Genomic DNA, 15,000 nt, shown 5'->3' with positions numbered 1-15,000 from the left:
AGAAAATGACAACTGGTCAAAATAACAACAAAGAGTCAGTGTTTTCAGATCTGGAATAATGCAAAGAAAACAAGTTCATATTAATGTTTAAACAACACAATACTAATGTTTTAACTTAGGAAGAGTTCAGAAATCAATATCTGGTGGAATAACCTTGATTTACAATCACAGCTTTCATGCGTCTTGGCATGCTCTCCACCAGTCTTTCACATTGCTGTTGGGGGACTTTATGCCACTCCTCAGCTGGGCTTTGTTTGAGGGCTTGTGACCATCCATCTTCCTCTTGATCACATTCCAGAGGTTTTCAATGGGATTCAGGTCTGGAGATTGGGCTGGCCATGACAAGGTCCTGATCTGGGGGTCCTTCATCCACACCTTCACTGACCTGGCTGTGTGGCATGGAGCATTGTCCTGCTGGACAACCACTCAGAGTTGGGGATCACAGGTGTCTTCAAACTTGTAATCAGTCAGTCTGCCTATTTAAAGGGTGAAAAGTAGTCACTGTGCTGTTTGGTGTCATGGTGTGTACCACACTGAACATGGACCACAGAAAGCTAAGGAGAGGGTTGTCTCAGGAGATTAGAAAGAACATTATAGACCTTCATGTTAAAGGTAAAGGCTATAAGACCATCTCCAAGCAGCTTGATGTTCCTGTGACTACAGCTGCACATATTATTCAGAAGTTTATGGTCCATGGGACTGTAGCCAACCTCCCTGGACGTGGCCGCAAGAGGAAAATTGATGACATATTGAAGAGACGGATAATACGAATGGTAACCAAAGAGCCCAGAACAACTTCCAAAGAGATTAGAGGTGAACTCCAAGGTCAAGGTACATCAGTGTCAGATCGCACCATCCGTCACTGTTTGAGCCAAAGTGGACTTAATGGAAGACGACCCAGGAGGACACCAAATCATAAAAAAGTGAGACTGGAATTTTCCAAAATGCATATTGACAAGCCACAAAGCTTCTGGGAGAATGTCCTTTGGACAGATGAGACAAAACTGGAGCTTTTTGGCAAGTCACATCAGCTCTATGTTCACAGACGAAGAGATGAAGCATCCAAAGAAAAGAACACTGTACCTAATGTGAAACATGGAGGAGGCTCGGTTATGTTATGGGGCTGCTTTGTTGCATCTGGCACAGGGTGTCTTGAATCTGTGCAGGGTACAATGAAATCTCAAGACTATCAAGGCATTCTGGAGCGAAATGTGCTGCCCAGTGTCAGAAAGCTTGGTCTCAGTTGCAGGTCATGGGTCCTCCAACAGGATAATGACCCAAAACACATCTAAAAACACCCAAGAATGGCTAAGAACAAAACATTGGACTATTCTGAAGTGGCCTTCTATGAGCCCTGATCTAAATCCTATTGAACATCTGTGGAAGGAGCTGAAACATGCAGTCTGGAGAAGGCATCCTTCAAACCTGAGACAGCTGGAGCAGTTTGCTCACGAGGAGTGGGCCAACATACCTGTGGACAGGTGCAGAAGTCTCATTGAGAGTTACAGAAATCACTTGATTGCAGTGATTGCCTCAAAAGGTTGTGCAACAAAATATTAAGTTAAGGGTACCATCATTTTTGTCCAGGCCAGTTTCATTAGTTTGTTTTTTTAAATGATTCTGTTGAACCATAATTCAAAAGTAATATCTGATTTTCATTAGTTAATTTTCAGTAAATTTTTATTTATTATTACTTTTGTCAGTTTCAAGTTATTTCAGTGACCATTGTGGGTTTTTCTTTCTTTAACGGAAGGGTACCAACAATTTTGTCCACGTCTGTATATATATATTAGGGGTGGGAAAAAGCATGGATTCAGTGTGTATCGCGATGTTTTAACAGATGTTTGGATCTATCTGCTTCATCTGAGTCTATGTGGAGCTAGAAGGAAGTTACCGCTTTTATTGTGGTAGTCTGAGTAACGTGACGTCATATCTTTTATTGTGGTAGTCTGAGTAACGCGACGTCATATCTTTTATTGTGGTAGTCTGAGTAACGCGACGTCATATCTTTTATCGTGGTAGTCTGAGTAACGCGACGTCATATCTTTTATCGTGGTAGTCTGAGTAACGTGACGTCATATCTTTTATTGTGGTAGTCTGAGTAACGCGACGTCATATCTTTTATCGTGGTAGTCTGAGTAACGTGACGTCATATCTTTTATTGTGGTAGTCTGAGTAACGCGACGTCATATCTTTTATCGTGGTAGTCTGAGTATCGCGACGTCATATCTTTTATTGTGGTAGTCTGAGTAACGCGACGTCATATCTTTTATTGTGGTAGTCTGAGTAACGCGACGTCATATCTTTTATCGTGGTAGTCTGAGTAACGCGACGTCATATCTTTTATTGTGGTAGTCTGAGTAACGTGACGTCATATCTTTTATTGTGGTAGTCTGAGTAACGCGACGTCATATCTTTTATTGTGGTAGTCTGAGTAACGTGACGTCATATATTTTATTGTGGTAGTCTGAGTAACGTGACGTCATATCTTTTATTGTGGTAGTCTGAGTAACGTGACGTCATATCTTTTATCGTGGTAGTCTGAGTAACGCGACGTCATATATTTTATTGTGGTAGTCTGAGTAACGCGACGTCATATCTTTTATTGTGGTAGTCTGAGTAACGCGACGTCATATCTTTTATTGTGGTAGTCTGAGTAACGCGACGTCATATCTTTTATCGTGGTAGTCTGAGTAACGCGACGTCATATCTTTTATTGTGGTAGTCTGAGTAACGCGACGTCATATATTTTATTGTGGTAGTCTGAGTAACGCGACGTCATATCTTTTATTGTGGTAGTCTGAGTAACGTGACGTCATATCTTTTATCGTGGTAGTCTGAGTAACGCGACGTCATATCTTTTATTGTGGTAGTATGAGTAACGCGACGTCATATCTTTTATTGTGGTAGTCTGAGTAACGTGACGTCATATCTTTTATTGTGGTAGTCTGAGTAACGTGACGTCATATCCGTTCCGTATCCGTCAACCAAAACAAAGCTCAGAGAGTGTAAAACGTTGGAGGGTCGTCGTGGATACGACCTGCACCCTCCCATGTTAAATCCAGCGTGGTAAACACGACACACTATACACACTATACTAAACACTACACATCCAGTAAAGGATGGAAACACTTTGGGTTTCACACATTGACAGGAAAAGAAGAGCTACACAGAGCAGAGCTACACAGAGCAGAACTACACAGAGCAGAGCTACACAGAGCAGAGCTACACAGAGCTAGACAGAGCAGAGCTACACAGAGCTAGACAGAGCAGAACTACACAGAGCAGAGCTAGACAGAGCAGAGCTACACAGAGCAGAACTACACAGAGCAGAGCTAGACAGAGCAGAGCTATACAGAGCAGAACTACACAGAGCAGAGCTACACAGAGCAGAGCTACACAGAGCTAGACAGAGCAGAGCTACACAGAGCAGAGCTACACAGAGCAGAGATAGACAGAGCAGAGATAGACAGAGCAGAGCTAGACAGAGCAGAGCAGAGCTACACAGAGCAGAGATAGACAGAGCAGAGCTACACAGAGCAGAGCTAGACAGAGCAGAGCAGAGCTACACAGAGCAGAGATAGACAGAGCAGAGCTAGACAGAGCAGAGATAGACAGAGCAGAGATACACAGAGCAGAGATAGACAGAGCAGAGCTACACAGAGCAGAGATAGACAGAGCAGAGCTACACAGAGCAGAGATAGACAGAGCAGAGATAGACAGAGCAGAGCTACACAGAGCAGAGCTGAGCAGAGCAGAGCTAGACAGAGCAGAGCTACACAGAGCAGAGCTAGACAGAGCAGAGCAGAGCTACACAGAGCAGAGCTACACAGAGCTAGACAGAGCAGAGCTACACAGAGCAGAACTACACAGAGCAGAGCTAGACAGAGCAGAGCTACACAGAGCTAGACAGAGCAGAGCTACACAGAGCAGAACTACACAGAGCAGAGCTAGACAGAGCAGAGCTACACAGAGCAGAACTACACAGAGCAGAACTACACAGAGCAGAGCTACACAGAGCTAGACAGAGCAGAGCTACACAGAGCAGAACTACACAGAGCAGAGCTAGACAGAGCAGAGCTATACAGAGCAGAACTACACAGAGCAGAGCTACACAGAGCAGAGCTACAGCAGAGCTATACAGAGCAGAACTACACAGAGCAGAGCTACACAGAGCAGAGCTACACAGAGCTAGACAGAGCAGAGCTACACAGAGCAGAGATAGACAGAGCAGAGCAGAGCTACACAGAGCAGAGATAGACAGAGCAGAGCTACGCAGAGCTAGACAGAGCAGAGCAGAGCTACACAGAGCAGAGATAGACAGCAGAGCTAGACAGAGCAGAGATAGACAGAGCAGAGCTACACAGAGCAGAGATAGACAGAGCAGAGCTACACAGAGCAGAGATAGACAGAGCAGAGCTAGACAGAGCAGAGCTACACAGAGCAGAGCTACACAGAGCAGAGATAGACAGAGCAGAGCTACACAGAGCAGAGATAGACAGAGCAGAGATAGACAGAACAGAGCTAGACAGAGCAGAGCTGAGCAGAGCAGAGCTACACAGAGCAGAGCTAGACAGAGCAGAGCTAGACAGAGCAGAGCTACACAGAGCAGAGCTAGACAGAGCAGAGCTACACAGAGCAGAGCTAGACAGAGCAGAGCAGAGCTACACAGAGCAGAGATACACAGAGCAGAGCTACACAGAGCAGAGCTACACAGAGCAGAGCTACACAGAGCAGAGCTACACAGAGCAGAGCTAGACAGAGTAGAGCAGAGCTACACAGAGCAGAGCTACACAGAGCAGAGCAGCTGCATGCTAACTCTGTCATGGACAGGAAGCGTTATGGTAGGGAGGTAACGTTATGGTATGGAGGTAACGTTATGGTATGGAGGTAACGTTATGGTATGGAGGTAACGTTATGATATGGAGGTAACGTTATGGTATGGAGGTAACGTTATGGTATGGAGGTAACGTTATGGTATGGAGGTAACGTTATGATATGGAGGTAACGTTATGGTATGGAGGTAACGTTATGGTATGGTGTTAACGTTATGGTATGGAGGTAACGTTATGGTATGGAGGTAACGTTATGGTATGGAGGTAACGTTATGGTATGGAGGTAACGTTATGATATGGAGGTAACGTTATGGTATGGAGGTAACGTTATGGTATGGAGGTAACGTTATGGTATGGTGTTAACGTTATGGTATGGAGGTAACGTTATGGTATGGAGGTAACGTTATGGTATGGAGGTAACGTTATGATATGGAGGTAACGTTATGGTATGGAGGTAACGTTATGATATGGAGGTAACGTTATGGTATGGAGGTAACGTTATGGTATGGAGGTAACGTTATGGTATGGAGGTAACGTTATGGTATGGAGGTAACGTTATGGTATGGAGGTAACATTATGGTATGGTGTTAACGTTATGGTATGGAGGTAACGTTATGGTACGGCGGTAACGTTATGGTATGGAGGTAACGTTATGGTATGGAGGTAACGTTATGGTATGGCGGTAACGTTATGGTACGGAGGTAACGTTATGGTATGGTGGTAACGTTATGGTATGGAGGTAACGTTATGGTATGGCGGTAACGTTATGGTATGGAGGTAACGTTATGGTATGGCGGTAACGTTATGGTATGGAGGTAACGTTATGGTATGGAGGTAACGTTATGGTATGGAGGTAACGTTATGGTATGGTGGTAACGTTATGGTATGGAGGTAACGTTATGGTATGGTGGTAACGTTATGGTATGGAAGTAACGTTACGTATGGAGGTATGGCGGTAACGTTATGATATGGCGGTAACGTTATGATATGGAGGTAACGTTATGTATGGAGGTAACGTTATGGTATGGCGGTAACGTTATGATATGGAGGTAACGTTACGGTATAGAGGTAACGTTATGGTGTGGCGGTAACATTATCGTATGGAGGTAACGTTATGATATGGAGGTAACGTTATGGTATGGAGGTAACTTTATGGTATGGCGGTAACGTTATGGTATGGAGTTAACGTTATGATATGGAGGTAACGTTATGGTATGGAGGTAACGTTATGGTATGGAGGTAACGTTATGGTATGGAGGTAACGTTATGATATGGAGGTAACGTTATGATATGGAGGTAATGTTATGATATGGAGGTAACGTTATGGTATGGAGGTAACGTTATGGTATGGAGGTAACGTTATGGTATGGAGGTAACGTTATGATATGGAGGTAACGTTATGATATGGAGTTAACGTTATGATATGGAGGTAACGTTATGGTATGGAGGTAACGTTATGGTATGGAGGTAACGTTATGGTATGGAGGTAACGTTATGGTATGGAGGTAACGTTATGATATGGAGGTAACGTTACGGTATGGAGGTAATGTTATGATATGGAGGTAACTTTATGGTATGGAGGTAACGTTATGGTATGGCGGTAACGTTATGGTATGGAGGTAACGTTACGGTATGGAGGTATGGCGGTAACGTTATGGTATGGCGGTAACGTTATGGTATGGCGGTAACGTTATGGTATGGAGGTAACGTTATGGTATGGCGGTAACGTTATGGTATGGAGGTAACGTTATGGTATGGTGGTAACGTTATGGTATGGAGGTAACGTTATGGTATGGAGGTAACGTTATGGTATGGCGGTAACGTTATGGTATGGAGGTAACGTTATGGTATGGCGGTAACGTTATGGTATGGAGGTAACGTTATGGTATGGTGGTAACGTTATGGTATGGAGGTAACGTTATGGTATGGCGGTAACGTTATGGTATGGAGGTAACGTTATGGTATGGCGGTAACGTTATGGTATGGAGGTAACGTTATGGTATGGAGGTAACGTTATGGTATGGCGGTAACGTTATGGTATGGAGGTAACGTTATGGTATGGCGGTAACGTTATGGTATGGAGGTAACGTTATGGTATGGAGGTAATATAGACTATATAGACTCACAGTACGTAACAATCAGAGAGTATATGGAATCAGAGTCATTGAATGTGATTCCAGTAGTTGATGGTGATTATTACCGCCGACACACTGACTGGGCTTCAGATGAGATCATCCTCATGATGATGATGATGATGATGAAGAAGCAGTATTTCCAGTGTGTGGGTGTCCAGAGTGACTCAGCCTGGTTCAGCTGGTATTAACCCCTCGCCTGCTGCTGAGGGGGGAGTCCCTGTCGGGGGGGAATGGCTGACATTAACCCTTTGTGTTTCCATGTTTGCAGCAGTGGGCGAGGGAAGCTGTTCTAGGTGAGATGAGTCTGCAGGCTGGAATCCCCCGACGGGGTTCAAGGTGGAATGATCCTTTTCACATTTACTAAGGAGCTTCCTGTCAGCGCCGCGGCGCCGTGCAGCACAGAGCAGCGCCACGGCGTCTTATTCCACCCTCCACTTTACTGGAGGGTTTCTGTTCTCGACTTCCATCGTTCAGACGTCCTCTGGTTGTGTTTTCCTCTTCATCAGGTTTCATCTCTCGCTGTGTCGTCGTTCAGCTCTCTTTAGTCAGCCGTATGTGACATCATGTCTTCAAACAGTCACTTCTACTCCATTATTAATGCTCATATTAACACTAAACACCTGTGGTCCCGGCCCCCCCGGGTCACTGTGAGGGGTCACGTGATGACAGATCGTTCTGTATAGAGGGCGTGAGGACCAGACTGCTTCTAGAGGTCAGACAATAGCTCCTCTCTCACGTTCACATTTTCCTATTTCACATTATTTAGCAGCATTCAGGGACTAGATTGGACCGCTTTAAAGTACAATGGGCCACATTGTGTTCCTGTTTCCAATCAGATTCTAGTTTTGAGCCATTTGCAGCGTTGAACGTGCGCCGAGGAGGCGGCGGGGACGACGGCGTGCTATCTGCCCCGCCGCTCCAGAACTCATTTCCCCGTCCTGATATGAGCAGCATTAGCAGAGATAGACTGATGAGCGTCTGTGGCTCCGCTGAGTGCTGCTGCTGCATTACAGCCCATTGTGGGCAGAGAGGACGAGGACGCCACTTCCTCCTGGAGACATAATGGACCTCTATCATCTCTATCAGGACGAGCTGCTGCTCCTCATTTACTGTGGTCTACTGCTGTTATACATTAATGTATATACAACTACTATACACACAACTATTATACATTAATATACAACTACTATACATGAATATACAACTACTATACATGAATATACAACTACTATACATGAATATACAACTACTATACATTAATATACAACTACTATACATTAATATACAACTACTATACATGAATATACAACTACTATACATTAATATACAACTACTATACATTAATATACAACTACTATACATACAACTATTATACATTAATATACAACTACTATGCATTAATATACAACTACTATACATTAATATACAACTACTATACATACAACTACTATACATACAACTATTATACATTAATATACAACTACTATACACACAACTATTATACATACAACTATTATACATACAACTATTATACACAACTATTATACATACAACTATTATACACAACTATTATACATACAACTATTATACACAACTATTATACATTAATATACAACTACTATACACACAACTATTATACATACAACTATTATACATACAACTATTATACACAACTATTATACACAACTATTATACATTAATATACAACTATTATACATACAACTACTATACACACAACTATTGTACACAACTATTATACATACAACTATTATACACAACTATTTTACATACAACTATTATACACAACTATTATACACAACTATTATACACAACTATTATACACAACTATTATACATTAATATACAACTATTATACATACAACTATTATACACAACTATTATACATACAACTATTATACACAACTATTATACATTAATATACAACTATTATACATACAACTACTATACACACAACTATTGTACATACAACTATTATACATACAACTATTATACACAACTATTTTACATACAACTATTATACACAACTATTATACACAACTATTATACACAACTATTATACACAACTATTATACATTAATATACAACTATTATACATACAACTATTATACACAACTATTATACATACAACTATTATACACAACTATTATACATTAATATACAACTATTATACATACAACTACTATACACACAACTATTGTACATACAACTATTATACATACAACTATTATACACAACTATTTTACATACAACTATTATACACAACTATTATACACAACTATTATACACAACTATTATACATTAATATACAACTATTATACATACAACTATTATACACAACTATTTTACATACAACTATTATACACAACTATTATACACAACTATTATACATACAACTATTATACACACAACTATTTTACATACAACTATTATACACAACTATTATACACAACTATTATACACAACTATTATACATTAATATACAACTAATCTACATACAACTATTATACACAACTATTATACATACAACTATTATACACACAACTATTATACACACAACTATTATACATACAACTATTATACACACAACTATTTTACATACAACTATTATACATACAACTATTATACACAACTATTATACACAACTATTATACACACAACTATTATACACACAACTATTATACACAACTATTATACACAACTATTATACACAACTATTATACACACAACTATTATACACACAACTATTTTACACAACTATTATACACAACTATTATACACAACTATTATACACACAACTATTATACACACAACTATTTTACATACAACTATTATACATACAACTATTATACACAACTATTATACACAACTATTATACATACAACTATTATACACACAACTATTTTACATACAACTATTATACACAACTATTATACATACAACTATTATACACAACTATTATACACAACTATTATACATACAACTATTATACACAACTATTATACATACAACTATTATACACAACTTTTATACATACAACTATTATACACAACTATTATACACACAACTATTTTACATACAACTATTATACATACAACTATTATACACAACTATTATACATACAACTATTATACACAACTATTATACACAACTTTTATACATACAACTATTATACACAACTATTATACACACAACTATTTTACATACAACTATTATACACACAACTATTTTACATACAACTATTATACACACAACTATTTTACATACAACTATTATACACAACTATTATACACAACTATTATACACAACTATTATACATACAACTATTATACACACAACTATTTTACATACAACTATTATACACAACTATTATACACAACTATTATACACAACTATTATACATACAACTATTATACACACAACTATTTTACATACAACTATTATACACAACTATTATACATACAACTATTATACACAACTATTATACATACAACTATTATACATACAACTATTATACACACAACTATTTTACACAACTATTATACACAACTATTATACATACAACTATTATACACAACTATTATACATACAACTATTATACATACAACTATTATACACACAACTATTTTACACAACTATTATACACAACTATTATACACACAACTATTTTACACAACTATTATACATACAACTATTATACATACAACTATTATACACACAACTATTTTACATACAACTATTATACACAACTATTATACATACAACTATTATACACAACTATTATACATACAACTATTATACATACAACTATTATACACAACTATTTTACACAACTATTATACATACAACTATTATACACAACTATTATACATACAACTATTATACACAACTATTATACATACAACTATTATACATACAACTATTATACACAACTATTATACATACAACTATTATACATACAACTATTATACACACAACTATTTTACACAACTATTATACACACAACTATTTTACATACAACTATTATACACAACTATTATACATACAACTATTATACATACAACTATTATACACACAACTATTTTACATACAACTATTATACACAACTATTATACACACAACTATTTTACACAACTATTATACACAACTATTATACATACAACTATAGTCCTCTTAGACCAACGTTCTCAGACATCAGCTCGTGTTTCTGCTGCTGCTCCCTGAACAGTTCTACTCGTCCACGTATACATTAATATACAACTATATTATACATAAAACTATTAAAAACTGCAGCTGATCAGTCTGATCAATAACCTGATCAATAACCTGTGTCTCTCCTCCGATCAGGTCTCAGGTGGTCCCAGGGTCCTCCTAGTGGAGGCCTTCTACGGCGGCTCTCACAAACAGCTGTTGGACCTGCTGCATCAGAACATCAGCAGCTGCTCCGTCTTCACGCTGCCCGCCAAGAAATGGCACTGGAGGGCGAGAACGGCGGCGCTGTACTTCAGCCAGACCATCCCCACCTGTCCGTCACACAGGTGAGACTCACACTGATGACATCACACAGGTGAGGCTCACGCTGATGACATCACACAGGTGAGGCTCACACTGATGACATCACACAGACACAGGTGAGGCTCACGCTGATGACATCACACAGACACAGGTGAGGCTCACGCTGATGACCCTCCACCCGGCACATCTTCACCAGTCACCTCCACCCGGCACATCTTCACCAGTCACCTCCACCCGGCACATCTTCACCAGTCACCTCCACCCGGCACATCTTCACCAGTCACCTCCACCCGGCACATCTTCACCAGTCACCTCCACCCGGCACATCTTCACCAGTCACCTCCACCCGGCACATCTTCACCAGTCACCTACACCCGGCACATCTTCACCAGTCACCTCCACCCGGCACATCTTCACCAGTCACCTCCACCCGGCACATCTTCACCAGTCACCTCCACCCGGCACATCTTCACCAGTCACCTCCACCCGGCACATCTTCACCAGTCACCTCCACCCGGCACATCTTCACCAGTCACCTCCACCCGGCACATCTTCACCAGTCACCTCCACCCGGCACATCTTCACCAGTCACCTCCACCCGGCACATCTTCACCAGTCACCTCCACCCGGCACATCTTCACCAGTCACCTCCACCCGGCACATCTTCACCAGTCACCTCCACCCGGCACATCTTCACCAGTCACCTCCACCCGGCACATCTTCACCAGTCACCTCCACCCGGCACATCTTCACCAGTCACCTCCACCCGGCACATCTTCACCAGTCACCTCCACCCGGCACATCTTCACCAGTCACCTCCACCCGGCACATCTTCACCAGTCACCTCCACCCGGCACATCTTCACCATTCACCTCCACCCGGCACATCTTCACCATTCACCTCCACCCGGCACATCTTCACCATTCACCTCCACCCGGCACATCTTCACCATTCACCTCCACCCGGCACATCTTCACCATTCACCTCCACCCGGCACATCTTCACCAGTCACCTCCACCCGGCACATCTTCACCAGTCACCTCCACCCGGCACATCTTCACCATTCACCTCCACCCGGCACATCTTCACCATTCACCTCCACCCAGCACATCTTCACCAGTCACCTCCACCCAGCACATCTTCACCATTCACCTCCACCCAGCACATCTTCACCAGTCACCTCCACCCGGCACATCTTCACCAGTCACCTCCACCCAGCACATCTTCACCAGTCACCTCCACCCAGCACATCTTCACCAGTCACCTCCACCCAGCACATCTTCACCAGTCACCTCCACCCGGCACATCTTCACCATTCACCTCCACCCGGCACATCTTCACCATTCACCTCCACCCAGCACATCTTCACCAGTCACCTCCACCCGGCACATCTTCACCAGTCACCTCCACCCAGCACATCTTCACCAGTCACCTCCACCCAGCACATCTTCACCAGTCACCTCCACCCGGCACATCTTCACCAGTCACCTCCACCCAGCACATCTTCACCAGTCACCTCCACCCGGCACATCTTCACCAGTCACCTCCACCCGGCACATCTTCACCAGTATGGATTGTGTAAATGAACAAAGTGTGTAAATGAAGCCAGTGACAGCTCTCACACAATCGTTACTCTCCATATCGTCATTATCATTATCAGTCCTAATCATAATGCAGGACAAGTTCACCATAACAACTCAAATAAATAAATAAATAAATTGTGTTCACCTGTTAAACTTCTTTTTTCTAATGATATCCAGCGTGGTGGATTTTACTGATTGTCTTGATCATTTTGGCAAGTTGTGAATTGATGAAATGGATTGCTGTAAAGATATAAACACTGCAGTGACACTGGTAACATGCTGCATGGTGCTGGTGGATATACCGGCACTGAGGACTAAATGACGTGTATAACAGAATTAAGAGGGAACGAGTGTTCAGAGACCTCCTCAACTACAAGCACCTTGATCTCTGTGTCACAAAAACTCCTTTTCTCGGTCTTCCTCTCGGTAGTTGCCGTGATTTACCGTAAAGATCAAACAGGCTCATTTACATGCAGAAACATTAATTAGGTGTTTTGCATCGACCATTTATGGTTGAATGTGGGCGTGTAGAGGGCGGAATATGAGGCGGATCCACGTGCGCACATTTCCAGGTGGAGTGTGATTTATAAAGGGAACATTGCGTGGAGATGTTCAGCGTCCAGCGGAGCGTCCAGCGGAGCGTCCAGCGGTGCGATGGATGCGATGTCTGTCGTCCTACCACGTTGAGTGAGCAGAGAGCGGTCTTTGTTCCAGATGTTTCAGATGTTCCAGATGTTTCCTCGCTGTGTGCTGGAGCTGGTTTCAGCTGTGAGATCCTGTTCAGGGTTCAGAGCTCCAGTCAAAACACACAGCTGGATCAGTGAGACCAGTTAGTGGGTTTAAATCTGATCAGTGAGTTTTGCAGGTCTGAACCTCCAGCTCCCAACAGGAAGTGGACTCTGACTATTCTGGGCTGTGAAGAGACTAAAAATAGACTCATCTGGTTCCAGTCAGAGTCCTGATCTACTTTCCTACCGCGGGCCTGAAGAAAGACCAGAACAGGTCCAGGAAATGAGTCTAATCCAGGTCTGAGAGGCTTGAAGTGATCAGCGACGGCTCGTAGAGAAACCACATCAAAGATCCTGGAGGGGGGGGACCTCTGCTCTCTGAACCGGACCTCTGGTTTCTGAACCGGACCTCTGGTTTCTGGCTGTCTGGAGTTCATTTCTTCCCATTAACGTGATGTTTCTGTGTGTGTTTTCCTCCTCAGAGTTCTGTTCAGCAGCTCCGTCCTCAACCTGTGTGAGCTGGTGGCTCTCAGACCAGATCTGGCCCGTCTGAAGAAGGTTCTGTACTTCCACGAGAACCAGCTGGTCTATCCGGTCCGCAAAGACCAGGAGAGAGACTTCCAGTACGGATACAACCAGGTCCTCTCATGGTAAACAATATGATGATTGGTTAACGAGCTGCTGTGACGTGATTGGTTAACGAGCTGATGTGACATGATCCTGTGGGTCTAGTTGGGTCTAGTTGTCATTAATCAGACGTCCAGCAGTAGAGAGCAGAAGACTGATTGTTGTTGATCTGCAGGGCAGCAGGTCAATAACTCAGAGTCCTCTAACGTCGTTACTGCAGCATTAAATAACAGCTGATCATTAAGAGACTCTGATTGGACCAGAGCCACATTACTTCATTTCATTTATAATCCAACACAGCTCAGCCTGCTCCACTGCTTTTATATCATTACCTCTAAAAACCTGCAGTTTCATCAGTATCATTGGATCTGTCAGCTGAGTACTGTCTAAGATCTGACCTTATACGGTACTCGTTGTGCCGCGGGCCACCTCGTTGCATCCTGGGCCACCTCTTTGTCTCATGGGCTACCTCTTTGTCTCGTGGGCCACCTCTTTGTCTCGTGGGCCACCTCTTTGTCTCGTGGGCCACCTCTTTGTCTCGTGGGCCACCTCGTTGTCTC

At 42.2% G+C, this 15,000-nt stretch overlaps 1 protein-coding gene across 4 annotated transcripts in view; it reads left to right on the top strand.

The window, feature by feature from the left end:
- Positions 1 to 15,000, top strand: part of gtdc1 (glycosyltransferase-like domain containing 1) — a 58,792-nt gene that overhangs the window by 3,147 nt on the left and 40,645 nt on the right. For 2 of the 4 annotated variants that reach the window (XR_012597004.1, XM_074658005.1), the window contains exons 2-4: positions 299 to 445; positions 11,335 to 11,525; positions 14,296 to 14,463. Coding sequence is in view for 3 of the 4 variants with exons in the window: in XM_074658005.1 (XP_074514106.1) it covers positions 299 to 445; positions 11,335 to 11,525; positions 14,296 to 14,463 (506 nt within the window). In the remaining variant the exon portion in view is untranslated. Of the gene's footprint in view, positions 1 to 298; positions 446 to 7,001; positions 8,108 to 11,334; positions 11,526 to 14,295; positions 14,464 to 15,000 lie in introns of those variants that run through there. The other 2 variants (XM_074658006.1, XM_074658007.1) reach the window with 2 other exon arrangements.

Source organism: Sebastes fasciatus, chromosome 14 (genome assembly GCF_043250625.1).
Source record: "Sebastes fasciatus isolate fSebFas1 chromosome 14, fSebFas1.pri, whole genome shotgun sequence".
NCBI classification, from domain to species: Eukaryota; Metazoa; Chordata; class Actinopteri; order Perciformes; family Sebastidae; genus Sebastes; species Sebastes fasciatus.
This window is presented reverse-complemented; position numbering and strand designations above follow the sequence as displayed.